This window comes from Nomascus leucogenys, chromosome 3 (assembly GCF_006542625.1).
Source record: "Nomascus leucogenys isolate Asia chromosome 3, Asia_NLE_v1, whole genome shotgun sequence".
NCBI classification, from domain to species: domain Eukaryota; kingdom Metazoa; phylum Chordata; class Mammalia; order Primates; family Hylobatidae; genus Nomascus; species Nomascus leucogenys.
The window spans coordinates 17,072,255-17,088,564 of NC_044383.1; the positions used below are offsets into that span (position 1 = coordinate 17,072,255).

A 16,310-nucleotide genomic window follows, 5' to 3' on the forward strand; every position below is an offset into this window, starting at 1 on the left:
TCTCTACTTTCCGCCACAGCGCAGATTTATTTATGTACACCCACGAGTCCTTCTGAAGGTTCAGCTGGCAGCGAGGCACCAAGGAGAATCGAGAAACCCTCTGCAGAGTATCTGTCATCATTTCTTTCCAACAGTATTTATAGCACAGACCTATAGGCTAAACACTGAGCCTAGTGATAGAAAACAGAGCAAATGAAAATATGAAATTTCTCCCTTTCGCTGGCTAAGGACAACTGACTTGGAAGAAATTGAAGCAAAATAAAGAAAAAAGAAACACAGTGGACACATTTAAATATTATAATATTGTTATTGCAAGAACAAAGGGTTACCCAAGTGCTTTACAAATGAAATGCTGCCTTGAGGCTAAATACAAATTCACCATAGAGCCTTCAAGACCCAGGGAGAGGAGTAATTCTCCTGTGGCAGGGACTTTTGGAGGAAGGGGGCTATACCCTGGGTTGTTGAACTTCAGGTCCCATTGCTAACTGATGAACACATAACAGATAAGCTCCAAAATCTCTCTTATGCACACCCTGAACACCAAGGAACACCTTGGAAATACTAGTGCAATCTCATTAGTTTTTATTATTACTAGATAGACACCAACCCACAAGGTTATAATCGACTATATATCATGCACTATAGTCATAATTTGTCTCAGCAAGATTTAACAACATAACAAATAGTTTTATATAATTTTAGAACAATGATTATTATACCTGAAAATGTACTTCAAAAACTCAGCAAACCAGAGGCTCACTTTTGTCCAGTGAGTTTATACACACAACATACATTTGCATCACCTCCTCTAGGAAAATTCCAAAACAGCTCTATTTTGTCAATGATATCCAGATTCCTACAGATCATAGGAATTATCTTTTGTCCCAGGGTTCAGCGTGTTTTTAAGGTGCAATTAGATGAACATTCTACACAGAAAAAAAACAAACCTGTACTTGACTCTGAGTAAGACCCTTGTAAATGACTCGGTCATTTACAAGGGTCAAATTTGGTCTGGATGCCAGGTGGAAGGCATTCTTCATTGCTCCTACTAAAGAAATCCATCAAGACTGTACCTGAGATTAGCATGGTTTCAGGTTCTGGAGAATATTAGGTCCCATAATGTCTTGGCTACAGAAGGTAGATCTGAAAGTTTTTAAGGAAAAAAAAAAGGATTTTTAACCTGATGCCAGGGAAGAAAAAGACATTGGTAAATCCCCTGATTTAATGAGTAATTCTTATTTTCTAACCCTTCTGCACATATAGCTTTGGTTTCTTAAATTTTCCCTTTCTTTAATTGTAAAATTTCAAAGTCTATAATTTTTTTTTTTTTTTTTATCGGATGGAGTCTTGCTCTGTCACCCAGGCTGGAGTGCAGTGGCGCGATCTCGGCTGACTGCAAGCTCCGCCTCCCGGGTTCACGCCATTCTCCTGCCTCAGCCTCTCCGAGTAGCTGGGACTACAGGCACGCGCCACCACGCCCGGCTAATTTTTTGTATTTTTTTTTTAGTAGAGACGGGGTTTCACCGTGGTCTCGATCTCCTGACCTCGTGATCCGCCCACCTCGGCCTCCCAAAGTGCTGGGATTACAAGCGTGAGCCACCGCGCCCGGCCTATAAATTTTTATACTACTTGCACATTTCAAATTATCTATGGATTTAAACACCATTTATAAAATGTAAACTATGAAAATGAAAAGGAAAAAGCAATACTTACTTATATCCATATTTCCCAGATGTATTTATCACCATTTCTGCTCCCAACTTATTCTGAGAATCTTCAAACAAATGTTTTTTCCAGATGAACTGAACACTTGTAATGTTTCCAACGTTAACATCTGCATCGATTAATTTTGTGTAAGTCATGCCTGGCTCAAGTTTTCCACTGTAAACAAAAATAAGACTTGTAAGTTTGCACTTGGTATTCACAGCACTGAATGAAAGAAAACACATCTGTGTATGCACTATGGAAGAGAAACGTGAAACGTGTATTTGCTAGCATTTGCTTGTAGGAGATTTATTCTTTCCATGTGTATTGATCAGCATCTCAGAATAGCATGGTTCTGAAGTTTGAAAGAAGGGTGAAGTAAATGGAGAGCTTGGCTAGGTGATTTTTAGAGAATACCTAGAGAGGCATTATTGTGATTTCTCCATAGTGAAAGATCTGGTCTTGGCTTTGTAGTATCAGAAACCAGATTATACGGACACCAGGAAATCAAGAAACTCTCAATAGTGGACTAAATTTACACAAGACTTATCTATAAACCAGGAGCCTGTTCACCAATTCACAGTGTGGAAATGCCTCCCTCTGATTAACCAGAATGCTCCCATGCCCTTTTTCTGGTACCTTCTTTAACCACATAAAAGGAATTGGGTAACCAAACTAGTGATCAAAAGACATTTTGTTGATTACGGCAATAAAGCAGAGAGAGGTGCCATATCTCGAGGCATAAGGTATGTTCCATCCAAGCCAAAGTGAAACCAATAACGTGTTTGTTCCCCATCATGCAAAAATTCTCCACTGTGACCTAGATTGGTCGTGGCACCCAAACCAACATCTCTTATCTCCATAAGAGCTTCCTGACTCCCATTTCCTATGGCTATTGCTAATATTCTCCTTCTGATGAAACAGTCCCTTTTTTTTGTTGTGTTGGTAACATAAATTAAACTACAGTTAGTAAATGATTAAGCTATAATCCAATCTAAATTTGTCCCCATGTTGCTCCATACTGTATCACCTTTCCTTATTTCTTCATAACTTACAACTATTCTTCTGTTAATGTATCATTTGTCTACTCAAACTGCAAATATAAGCTCTGTGAAAGAAGGACCTGTATCTGCATCCCCAGCAATTAGAACAGTTCCTGGCACAGTGTAGGCACCTACATATTTGCTGAATTAATTAACAAATGAATATTGCTATTCCTAGGGTCTGTCTTATTATATTACTAGTAGGATTAATTGATTTAATTACCAGAGGAAACTGTTCTTCCAAGTTCTTAAGGGTAATCTTTCTGTTATTCCAAGAACTATCTTCACTCAGTGCCCATACATTGCAGCCCTTTATGTCATTAGAAGCCCAATTAGCTAAGATATAACCTATGGTGAAGCTGGACATTTTTTTTAAACACTTAAGGTCAGGGGTATATGTGCAGGTACATAGGTAAACATGTGTCATGGGGGTCTGTTGCAGAGATTACTTCATCACCCAGATACTAAGCCTAGTACCCATTAGTTATTTTTCCTGATCCTCTCCCTCCTCCCACCTTCCACCCTCTGATGGGTCCTGGTGTGTGTTGTTTCCTTCTATGTGTCCATGTGTTCTTATCATTTAGCTCCCACTTATAAGCGAGAACATTCAGTATTTGGTTTCCTGTTCCCGCATTAGTTTGCTAAGGATAATGGCCTCCAGCTCCATCCATGTTCCTGCAAAGGACATGATCTCATTCTTTTTTATGGCTCCATAGTATTCCATGGTATATAGGTACCACATTTTCTTTATCCAGTCTGTCATTGATGGGCATATGGGTTGATTCCATGACTTTGCTATTGTGAATAGTGCTGCATGAACATATGTATGCATGTGTCTTTACAATAGAATAATTTCTATTCCTTTGGGTATATAATCAGTAATGCGATTGCTGGATCAAATGATATTTCTGTCTTTAGGTCTTTGAGGCCTTCCACAATCGTTGAACAAATTTACCTTCCAACCAGCAGTGTATAAGTGTTCCTTTTTCTCCAAAATCTCACCAGCATGTTATTTTTTGACTTTTAATTATGGCCATTCTGACTGGTATGAGATGGTATCTTATTGTAGTTTTGATTTGCATTTCTCTAATGATCAGTGATGTTGAGCTTTTTTTCATAGGCTTGATGGCCATGTGTATGTCTTCTTTTGAAAAGTGTCCGTTGATGTCCTTTGCCCACTTGGTAATGTAGTTGTTTGTTTTTGCCTTGTAAATTTGTTTAAGTTCCTTATAGATGCGAGATATTAGACATTTATCAGATGGATAGGTTGCCAAAGTTTTCTCCCATTCTGTAGGTTGTCTGTTCACTCTGTTGATAGTTTCTTTTGCTGTGCAGAAGCTCTTAAGTTTAATTAGATCCCATTTGTTAATTTTTGCTTTCATTGCAATTGCTTTTGGCATCTTCATCATGAAATCTTTGCCTATGCCTATGTCCTGAGTGGTATGACCTAAGTTGTCTTCCAGGGTTTTTATAGTTCTGGGTTTTACATTTAAGTCTTTAATCTATCTTGAGTTAATTCCTGTAATACATGGTGTAAGCAAGAGGTCCAGTTTCAGTCTTCGGCATATGGCTAGCCAGGTATCCCAGCACCATTTATTGAGTAGGGGATTCTTTCCCCATTGCTTGTTTTTGACAGGTTTGTCAAAGATCAGATAGCTATAGGTATGCGGCATTATTTCTGGATTCTCTATTCTATTCCATTGGTCTATGTGTCTGTTTTTGTAGTAGTACCATGCTGTTTTGGTTACTGTAGCCCTGTAGTGTAGTTTGAAGTTGGGTAGCATGATGCCTCCAGCTTTGTTCTTTTTGCTTAGGATTGCCTTGGCTATTTGGGATCCTTTTTTTTTTTTTTTTGGTTCCATATGAATTTTAAAATAGTTTTATCTAGTTCTGTGAAGAAACTCAATGGTAGTTTAATATAGATAGCATTGAATCTATAAATTGCTTTGGGCAGTAGATAGCCTATTAGAAATTTAGCAATTTGGCCAGGTGCAGTGGCTCAGGCCTGTAATACCAGTATTTTGGGAGGCCGAGGTGGGTGGATCACTTGAGGCTAGGAGTTCGAGATCAGCCTGGCAAACATGGTGAACCCCGTCTCTACTAAAAATACAAAAAAGTAGCCAGGCATGGTCGTGGGCACCTGTAATCCCAGTTACCCAGGAGGCTGAGGCAGGATAATCACTTGAACCCGGGAAGGGGAGGTTGCAGTGAGGTGAGATCACGCCACTACACTCCAGCCTGGGTGACAGAGTGAGACTCCATCTCAAAAAAAAAAAAAAAAAAAAAAGAAAGAAAAAGAAATTTAGCAATTTATATAATGATCTTATTTATTGGTGAGTTGCACAAATAAAAATATATGCTTATAGTTGTATAGTATTAAATGGATGGGATTAAAAATATACCTTATATACCATCATTTTTTTCCCACTTGCTCAATTATCTAGATCTGTCTTTTCATGTTATTGATATTGCCATTTTAATGATATTGATTCTTCCTATCCATGAGCATGGAGAAGCTGGACTTATAAAACTTGTTTGAAGAATAGAACTAGACCAGCATACGAATTTAGCTAGCTGACTTCGTTTCAAGATGACAAATCTGCTGTGAACCTTCAATGCTTACTTATTCTTAAAAGAGGATTGGGTAACTATGCAACAGCATTACAAACAGCTGCTTCAGCCGTTATCAAAAGAACAGAGATGTGGAAATGCTCTCACAAATCTTAAAAGAGGCAGAAATTGCATATTCATTACCAGCTGCCTCAGGTTAGACGTCTCTGTGCAGGGCACACATCACACAGCTTTACTCAGTGTCCTGTGAGCCTCAAAACCACAGGCACGTGATTATGCTGAACTGCTCTCAGAGGGAGGCTTGATGGAGCCATGAAGAACAGGTAGAAACAAAATAGCAGACAGGAAAAAGTATCTGCAACAAAGAAACAGCATGGGTGAAGTCCTGAAGAAAGGTAAGGGTAGGATCTATTCAGTACTGGGTAGTGCAAACAGTGTAGCCTCGCTGAACTGAAGGTGGAACAAAGCCAAATGGTGGGAGACATGGTTAGAAGAAGGGTGGGCTGGAGCCTGTGCACCAACCAGGATCCAGATCATCACTCACTGAGCTTATATTTATAGGCAGTTGGACCAAGGCAAGATCACCTGCAGAAACTCTGCCAGTGATAAAACGGATGCATCTCTCAACTGACAAAATAACCACAAAATCTCTGCTTTTCATGCCTGTGCCCAGTGTTTCAGGATGATGGAAATCACAGAGATAAAACACCTAATCCATTCATCTGTTTGCAAAAATGTTGCATCTAATTAGTATGTATAATGTTAATTCTGACATACATTACAGAATAAAATAATGGACATGAACATAATACAAAAATGCTAAGGCTGAGCAAATAAAAGATTAAGAAAATTTCAAGATAAAAGGAGGCTTTAGCAAAAGATACAAAATGAACATCTGAACTGGATTATTTTTAACCTCTGACTATTCTAACACATGTCCTGTGTCTGTGGGTAATGCTTAGATAGCTTATTAGAAATTTAGCAATTTATATAAATGTCTTATTTGTTACTGACACAAATAAAAATATATGCTTATATTTGTATAATATTAAGTGAATGGGATTAAAAATATACCTTGAATACTGTAAGTTTTTTTCCACTTGCTCTATTATCTAGATCTGTATTTTCACGTTATCATTTCCTAACATTTTCTGTTTCTAGTTGGAACTGTAGAGAAAATACATATTATGATTTCTACTTTATATTTGGAAAACATGAAGTAAAAAAAAAAATCAAAGATAACATGGTAGCCTGTGGAATTATACGAAAAGAGAAGACTAAACAGCTTACTGAGCCAGTCTCACTGAGTATTACTGAGCCCCCCCAGCACTGTGCAAAGCGTCAGTTTCTCATTCTGCCTACCTGGCAATGGCAAACTCCCCAGTTTTCCCAATTGCCCCGCCTACACGAAGAAAGACAGTCCCTTGAGTGACTTTGCTTCCACTGAGTTTAACAGACAATTTGTGCCTCCAACCTAGATATAAGGAAAGAAGAAAGAAAAGGAGAGAAAGGGTTAAAAACACATGGGAAGTATGACTTCCTGGATCCTTTAATGGAAATACAATTTTCAGGATTGTATTTGAACAGTGCTGCACACATTCATGCAAAAATACAACTTTAGTTTCAGTGAATTTGGTGAAAAACTACATTTAAAAATACACATTATGGGTCACATTTTAATTTTCCAGAATAAATAGTTTAATAATATTTTTAAAAGAAAATTCTTCATTTTTCCAGGCATTTTTATGACTTTTAAAAATGGAAGTCCTGTGTCTTCTTTTGTCTATTGCCTTTGTATTGTGTGGCATATATATAGTATGTATACTTTCTATAGCCAAGTTTTTATTTGCCATAGTGAGACAATTAATCCAGAAAAATCTAGGAAACCAATTGGGCAAGAAGATGTATGTTTTTATAATCATTTAGAGGCAAAGTGAATCATTTTTCTTCTCCTGCAGGGATATGTGATAAGAATGCCCAGTACACATAGATACAGATAAATATAGTATCTGTCAGTAGATCATTCCCTTGCAAATGGCCAAATGTGACTTTTTACATCTAGAGCTAAACAGATCTTTTATTCTGAATTCTGAAATTACTGTAGCTTAATAACAAACTGAAAAAATGCAATTCTTCATATGATTATTTGAAAATAATTGAAAGGGGAAAGAAACCTACCAGAGAGGAATTTTAATTCATGAGTTAATCATTGCCAAAGAATTTTCTTTCTCTTCTCAGCCCATTCTACTGGAATCTGGCTCCCCCACTATCTCTCCACTGAAACCACCCCAGCCAGGCTCACTAAGGGTTGAATTGTTTCTTCATCCAGTGAGCCTCTATGGGGCCCTGTCTCATTTGACCACAATACAAAGGAAATAGACAAAAGAAGACACAGGACTTCCATTTTTAGAAGTCATAAAAATATTTGGTGTGGGCCGGGCGCGGGGGCTCACGCATGTAATCCCAGCACTTTGGGAGGCCGAGGCAGGCAGATCACAAGGTCAGGAGATCGAGACCATCCTGGCTAACACGGTGAAACCCCGTCTCTACTAAAAATACAAAAAATTAGCTGAGCGTGGTGGCGGGCGCCAGTAATCCCAGCTACTCAGGAGGCTGAGGCAGGAGAATGGCGTGAACCTGGGAGGTGGAGCTTGCAGTCAGCCGAGATTGCGCCACTGCACTCCAGCCTGGGCGACAGAGCCAGACTCCGTATCAAAAAAAAAAAAAAAAAAAAAGTATATATATATAAATTTGCTGCTGTGGTGTATGCCTACTCTCTTCCTCCTCAGCTTTCTTTCCTTGGCTCTTTTAACGATAACCTTTGCTGGTCTTCCTTCTCTCTGCCCATTCTTCAGTCTCCTTTGCAGGGGCCTCTTTCTTTGCTCTCTTTTCTTCTTATCTGGCACATTCTTCCTGGTTAATGACATCATCCACTTTCACTACACTGACCACAGTCTGAGTGACTCCCAACTCTCCATCTGTAGAACACATCCATTTCCAGAGGCTGAGGTCCATATCTCTACCTGCCTCATGGTGCACACACACTCTCAAACCCTAAAGGCAGCTCCAACGTAACATGTGAGAAACTAGCCCATCATCTTGCTCCAAACTAGCCTTTCTTCCTGTGTCATCAAACTCAGAGAATGACAGATCATCCACAGCCAGAATTGTCCTTGACTCTTTGCTTTTCTGCATTTTTAAATCCATTCACCTAGGTCCATTTTGCTTCTAACTATCTTTGCAACCTCTCTACTTCTATTTTTTTTTTTTTTTTTTTTTTTTTGCCTGAATTGTGGCAATAATTGTCTAACAGGCACCTTGCTTCCATCTTGTGGCCTTCTAATCTATGCAGAAATTAAAGTGATTTTTCTAAAAATAGAAATAATCTGGTAATTCTTAATACCCTTCAATGGCTTTCCATTCACCCACAGACAAAGCCCAACCTCTCCACTTGGGACACAAGGCTCTTCCCTCATGATCTGACCGAATTTGTCTCTCCCACTTCATCTCCTATCACTGTCCTCCCGGTCTCTACAATCCTCGCAGGGCCTTCTTTCAGTTTCTGCTCTCTCCTACTTCCAGGCATTTACAGATGTGGTCGCTTCTGCCTAGAATACTTCCCTTCTCCCTCTTGCTCATCCTTCAGGAGTCAGCTTAGAAATCTCTTTTCCTCGAAAGGCTCCCTGACCTTTATGCTCTGCACATATCTTGAATGTTTCCTGAGAGAAAGTTTATTACTCAGGATTGGAACTGAGATTTTACTTGCTGTCTTTCCCACTAGCCTAAACTCAATTAAACACCTCACTGTGTTGTTCTTCACTGAATTCCCAGTCTGGCCCAATGCCCAGTTATTTAGTAGACACTCAACAAAAAGTGTTGAATTTTTAAAGATAAGTACCTTAAAGCATTACAATAAAACTTAGCTATAATACTTACGGGCAAATGGGGAAAGGGACCCTGTGTTTAAAAAATAATGTGATCCATTAGTCTTCATATTTTTGAGGTGAAATCTATCAGCAAAATGACCCATTGTTGGGCAACCTCCTTTGGGACAAAAGAAGCAATTTCCCTGATGACAGAAAATGAGAGGTGATTACTTATGTAATTAGAAATGTTGCCCTTCAATAAACTCGCTATATATTATTAAATAATAATAAATCTCCAGGATCTAAATAAAGGGCATGCATTTTAAGAGTGCCTAACAGGCCACCATGTCTGTTTTCAAAAATAAAACAAAAGCAACTGAGGGAAAAAGAGAAACTCCCTATTAGAAAAATGGGTAGATGCTATGAATAGACAATGCACGGAAGAGGAAGCTCAAATAGTCAATAACTATGCAAGAGGTTCAGTCTTACTAGTTGTCAAGCATATGTTAATTAAAACAAGGTAAAATTTCATATTCAGCAGATTTGCAAACATTAAAGCAATTGGCAGCACTGAATACGTGTAATAGGGGAATTCTCATTCGCTTCTGATGGAAAGCTGTATTGTTCTTCACTGCATTCCCAGCCTGGAATATAATTTTTAAAATGTCAAAAATATAATCAGATCAAATTTTTTAATTTTTAAAAATTTGCTGTGCACACAAAAGAACAGTCCTTGAGCTAGGAGACTTCAAACTGAAAATGGTAAGAAGCCCCCGCTTACAGCAGTCACAAGATAGTTTATAAAGAAGGAAGTATTTTGACCTTTTTTTTTGTGATTGGCTATTATGCATTAACATTCTTCTCTAGGGCAAGTAGAGATATTTATGCTGATTTGTCTACAGCTGATTGGTTTAATTTCCCTGAATCATGCTGACAAGGAGGTAAAGCTCACGTTTTTGTGTTTCATTTATGATTAGAGCTAGTGTTTCTGGGAAATCAGGATGACTTGCTTTTGGCTATGTGGTCGTGGGTGGCCTTGGGTTATATCTAAATTGTGGCCTTCATTTTTATTTTTCTTTAGCAATCGATAGACATTTTAAACAGTGATTTGGTAATGTCTAATAAAGAAGGAAATGCATGTATGCTTTGATAATTTCACTTCTGTTGTATGCCATGAAGGAATTCCACTCAAGTACATAAGGAGACATACAAAGATGGCAGAGTTGGTAGAAATTGCTTTTTTTTTTTTTGAGATGGAGTCTTGCTCTGTTGCCCAGGCTGGAGTGCAGTGGCCTGATTGCAGCTCACTGCAAGCTCCGCCTCCCGGGTTCATGCCATTCTCCTGCCTCAGCCTCCCGAGTAGCTAGGACTACAGGTGCCCGCCACCACGCCCGGCTAATTTTTTGTATTTTTAGTAGAGACGGGGTTTCACCGTGTTAGCCAGGATGGTCTCGATCTCCTGACCTCGTGATCCACCCACCTTGGCCTCCCAAAGTGCTGGGATTACAGGCGTGAGCCACCAGGCCCGGCCGACATTGCTTTTAATAACAAAAACTGGAAAAAATAAAAACTCACATTAGTAGGAGAACGAATCAATAAATTATGGCTGATTCCTATAAAATAAATACATTAGATCTACCTACATCAATGTAAATTTCAAATTTTATATTTATAATATTTAATGACAACAGCAAATCCAGAAACATAACATGATAGCATTTATTTGATACATATCAAATTCGACTCTGCCTTAGTGGAAGGATTGAAGGGAATATAAGGTCCTTTGCTTCTTTAATTTTATTTCTATGTTTTAAAAATCTAAAGGATTTAGATACAGCATCTAAATATACCCTATTTGGGTACAGTACAATAAAGTATGTCAAGGAAATTGATTCATTCTAATAGTTTGTAACCACAAGTAGCATCCATGTGGCATGAGCTAGCTTCTAAGGGTTCTCCAATTTGGCAGGTTAACCCTTATCTCCAAATACACAATGACTCCAAGGGCCTGCTTCTACTAGAAGTAAATGCCAGGATCCCGTGGGTGCTCAGAGTAGCAGCCGAGGCAGGAAGAAGAGAGAGGTCGGGGAGAAGGAGGATATGTGGGAAATGCTAATGTTTGGCTGTCAAGCTTTCTGAGAATGGCAGGAAACTGAGAGAATGGCCTAAACCCCTCCATCTGTCAAGCTCTATCGCAAGAGGGAAATGCTTCTTCATGTCACAACACGGCACTTATTCACAAAGTACTATTACTTACCATAAACTTCAGCTGAATAGCCCACATTTTCTACCGTGATAAAACAGGGGATTAGGTCTCTAAAGCACAAGAATGAAGATCTTTTCCACTTCCCACTACAAAATAGATTTTCTTTCTTTTACTCAAGTAAAATCAGATTTGGTAGTTTGTCACATATTGATCTGGGTAGAACTCCTGTGAGCTATCTATGCCTTAGTTCTGCTCTGTATAAATAATTAAATTTTAATAAAATAATTTTCATGTTCCAAGTAAATAGTAATATGTTTGGTTGTAGCTATTGATTGGTTCAGCCTTCTTAGGGCATCTTTGAAGATGACATTTAAAATATATATGCAGAAATATTTTTGCCCTAGACTTATGCTTGTTACACAGTAGCATCTAATTACTGCATAACAAATGGCCAAAAAAGCAAAATTGTATATAATTTTCAAAAGAGCTGAAACAACCAGAATACAAATAGTTGGTTGAGTTATTTCAACCCTCCAGCAATCCCAGCTACTGTTCAGTACTCAGCACAGAAACAATCCATTATTTCCCAAAATGGCAGGTGCATTTTTTTTTGCTACCTACTCAAAGCCCTAATGTTTAGCTGGATGATTGTGTTTCAAAAAATTACTTTATAATTAAATTCCAAGTAAGATGATTTACTTACTGCTTTAAAAGATGTGTAGGATCTACAAGGATAAGCAATAAATGCATCAGGATTAAGAATGCTTTCAGCATAAAATTGATAACTTCGGGCATGGTTACAGTCAAAGAAGGAAGCCATTTCTGTGAAAACAATTCCCAATTAACTGATAGCAATTAACTGATAACCGGTAGCATAAACCATTTCTTAGAAACAGTAACTGTAAGTGGCAGTCTTCTTGAGTTGGGAGGCCAGACCTTTTGTTCAGGCTTGGATATTGTACAACATTTATCAAAGTTACATATAATTTTATTTGTACCAAAGAATTATGTGACAAAAAAAGGACATTCGAGAAGTGGAAATAAGCAAAAGCAAATGTGGATGACTTTGTGCTTTGACACGAATACACTGAGTCACTTCCTAGTGACAGCGGCAGGAGGCAGACAATTTCCTAGGCAGAAAGGGGTGTGTCCTCAGTGAAACCCAACCTTTAAGCCAAAAGCAGTGTGAAGCCTGAAAACGAAGCTGCCAGTTCCAGGTAAAGTCCCTGACCAGAGTGAGAACTTCTATTCCTGTTTGCCTGGTCTTTCCTGAACAACGTTTTTGGTTCTTTCTGAACAAGGTTTTTTGTTTGTTTGGTTGGTTGGTTGGTTGGTTTTTGGTTTTTTTTAGATGGAGTCTGGCTCTGTCACCCAGGCTGGAGTGCAGTGGTGCAATCTCAGCTCACTGCAAGCTCCGCCTCTGGGGTTCACGCCATTCTCCTGCGTCAGCCTCCCAAGTAGCTGGGACTATAGGTGCCCACCACCACGCTCAGCTAATTTTTTGTATTTTTAGTAGAGACGGGGTTTCACCACGTTAGCCAGGATGGTCTTGATCTTCTGACTTCATGATCCACCCACCTCGGCCTCCCAAAGTGCTGGGATTACAGGTGTGAGCCACCACGCCTGGCCTGAACAAGGTTTTTTAACCAATTGAATGTTGCTTTTTCCAAGGCTACCTACAGCCAACACCTCCCTCATTCTGAGCCTATAAAAAGCCCAGACTAAGCCACACTGTGGGGACTACCTGCCTTTGGGTGGGAACTACCTGCCTTCAGGTAGGGGCTACCCACTTTGGGTTCCCCTCTCAGCCAAGAGCTGTTTTGTCACTTGATAAAACTCTTCTCCACCTTGCTCACTCTTCAGTTGTCTGTGTAACCTCATTCTTCCTGGACGTGGAACAAGAACCTGAGACCCACCAAACAGCAGGTGCCAAAGGAGCTGCTGAAACACTGTAGCCATCCCACCCCACACGTCAGGAAGCTGCGGTGGGGCTGGGACAGCCCAAGAGCTGTTGTCTGGAGTATGGCAATGGGATCAAACAATGTGAGACACACCCCTATTCGCTGAACTGTGCAGAGGGTGAGATCAAATGAGCTGTAATACGAACGAGCCGTAATGTTTCCTGGGGGCTTAGGCCTCAAGGCTCCATAAGTCAGAGCTGTAACATGCTGTATGTACATCACCCCCTTTGGGGCTCCATGGTTCCTGGCATCTCCGAGTTTTTTGGGCACCATCACATTTCCCTCATTCAGAAGCTGGTGCCCAAGGTAGAAGCTGCTTGCAGTATGCCTGGTCCAGCCACAGCCTCGTGTGGAACCAGTGCCTGTACTGGCCTGAAGCCACCTGCCCTACCACAGCAGTGGGCGTGCCTGGCTCAGCCTTGGCAGGGGTGAGATCCAGGTCAGCAGAGTGAGCTGAGCACAGGTGCCAGGCCAAGTGGGTGAGATAAGTCTGGTGGTGAGCCCAGCAGGTGCAAGTGAAACTCAAGCAGAGGCACTGCAGGCTGTGGAGGTCTCTGGCTGGTGAAGCAGTATGGAAAAAATCCTGTATCACTAGGACCTCTGACACAATATCCCTGTGCATATAGTATCTCCACCGTAGACCAATTAAGACTCTGCCTCTCTGTTTCTGCAAGAATAACTGAACTCCCTCCTATTCAACCACAAAAGTCAGCACTGTTAACCAGTGCTGGGTTAAAGGTGTAACAGGTGGGGGGTTTTATAAAGAATGCTAAAGATGAATTAGTTTTGTCATTATCAAGCATGACATTATTGCCATCAATAGTTAGGATTATTGGAATAATAATAATAAGATCTAAATACATCTGCACATTCCAAAATTTTCATAACATTCTAGTCATTTATTCTTTCTTTTCCTTCTTCTTCTTTTTTTTTTTTATTTTAGAGATGAGGCCTCACTATCACGTTGTGCCCAGGCTGGTCTTGAACTCCTGGCCTCAAGTCTCAAGTGATCCTCCTGCCTCAGCCTCTCAAAGTGCTGGGATTACAGGTGTGAGCCAGTGTGCTCAGCCATTTATGCTTTATTTTATTTTACATAACAGTATTTTTACTGAATGGCATGGACTATTCTTTCAATGACCTACACAGCTTAGCCAATCTTTGAGAAACTAGATTTTGGTTTTAGCATATGCAGTATAATTATTATGTAATAATTGCTTCCGACAAATGACTCCTTCCAGGTCCTCACCCATTTGCAGTATTATGTAACCATTCCTTCTCTCAACATGGAGGCCATGTTAAAAATACCCCTGCTCCATTACAGGCTGATCTTGTAACTTGCTTTGCCCAGTAGCAAAGAACTAAGATCAGTTCTCTGGAGAAACTGACATTGGTTAAGTTCTAAGGCCTTAAAAGACCTTCCAGCATCCACTCTTACTGTCTTGGAACCCAGTTGCAATATTATGAAATCCAGGCTACCTGTCTGGGGAGAGAGGTCCTGAAGGATGTCAGACCACCTGACAGAGGAGAACAAGTCCCAGGGTTCCTGACACGGAGGGTCATCTCAGACCTCCTCATCCAGCTTAGCCCAGCTCAGCCCCCAACTGGATGCAGTCACCTGAGTTACTCCAGCCAACACCACAGGAAGCAGAATCTCAGCAGAAGTCTGCCTGAATTCTGACCCTCAGAACGCTGGGCAATAACATAATTTTTCTTGTAATTGTTCACTGTGGTTTGTTACACAATAGAGAACTGAGACAGCATAGTTGCAGAAATAATGTAATATCATCAGCACAGATTAATAATTGGCATCATCCATTTTTATTAAACAAAGACTTCTCTTACATTAGGTCTCTGTATATCTATAGATTTATATTCACAATTAATTGTGATTTAGGCAAGACGGTTCGTTAGAATATAGCAAACTGTTAATTTTAAAAGTAATGGTTTCTTAGTAATAAATTTAAGTAAAATAGAACATCTTGAAGTCTTAAAACTCATCCAAAGGTTTAACATGAATGATAAATGTTCTTTTAATCCAATAAAGTTATAGGAAATCTTAAAATGTCTCAAAATGATAGCTTATGATAAATGTATATTTTAGTTGAATTAATCTTTTATAAAATTTCATATGATCTGTGTATAACAATTAATTATGTAATGAAGTCTTCTGATCTATATTTTGTCCTAATAGAAAGGATTCATAGTCATAATATAGAAAATAATGAGGAAAATCAATTTTATAATATGCCCTTTTTGTATGAATTTTGCTTATCTGAACTAGGTGAAATTGGCTTTAATTCTTATTTGTTGCACCTGTAGATTAGACAGTTGTGTGGGTTTTTAAAATATAGTCATTACAAATATATACTTCTGATCACATTTGCTCTTTCAGAGCAAATATTAAACCTTTGTAATTTATTTCTAGTGAAGTATATACCTGAGTTACACTCAATACTATGATCTGTGTATCTTTCCTTTACAACAGCCAAATGAAAGAGCAAGTAATTTCAACCCCTTGATATCTTGACTACAGGGGATTGGGCTGTGAGATATTCAGAATCATCCAGGTATCCATTATCGTATCATCATACATATATATTATTATTGTTATTATATATTATGGGTAATATATTTCATTATTTATATGATGAAATGTAGAGATAGGGAAGAACAAATTTCCCAAATAATAACCTTTTGGTGCCTTTTAACTTGATGCCATAAAGATATTGTAATTATTATTATTGGAAACTACTATAAAAAGTTAAATACTACTTGTTTAATTTGCAATTACAGCATCCAGAGTGATTCTTGTTACAAGTAACTCAAACCACGTCTCTTCTCTGCTCAAAACCCACTCATGGCTCCTATCTCATTTGAGTGAAAGCTTAAGTCTTTTCTACCATCCACAGAGTCCTGTGTTATTGCCCTCTGTCTGGTTCCCTCTCCAACCTTATGCCCT

At 39.1% G+C, this 16,310-nt stretch overlaps 1 protein-coding gene across 1 annotated transcript in view; it reads right to left on the reverse strand.

Annotated features, from left to right (window-relative positions):
* Positions 1-287: 287 nt before the first annotated feature.
* Positions 288-16,310, reverse strand: part of PNLIPRP3 (pancreatic lipase related protein 3) — a 52,525-nt gene continuing 36,502 nt past the window's right edge. Inside the window, exons 8-12 of the mRNA XM_003254988.2 lie at positions 12,094-12,212; positions 9,255-9,387; positions 6,681-6,792; positions 1,714-1,881; positions 288-1,143 (exon numbers count right to left, since the gene is read on the reverse strand). Of these exons, the coding sequence (XP_003255036.1) occupies positions 1,080-1,143; positions 1,714-1,881; positions 6,681-6,792; positions 9,255-9,387; positions 12,094-12,212 (596 nt within the window). The 3' untranslated portion in view covers positions 288-1,079. The remainder of the gene's footprint in view (positions 1,144-1,713; positions 1,882-6,680; positions 6,793-9,254; positions 9,388-12,093; positions 12,213-16,310) is intronic.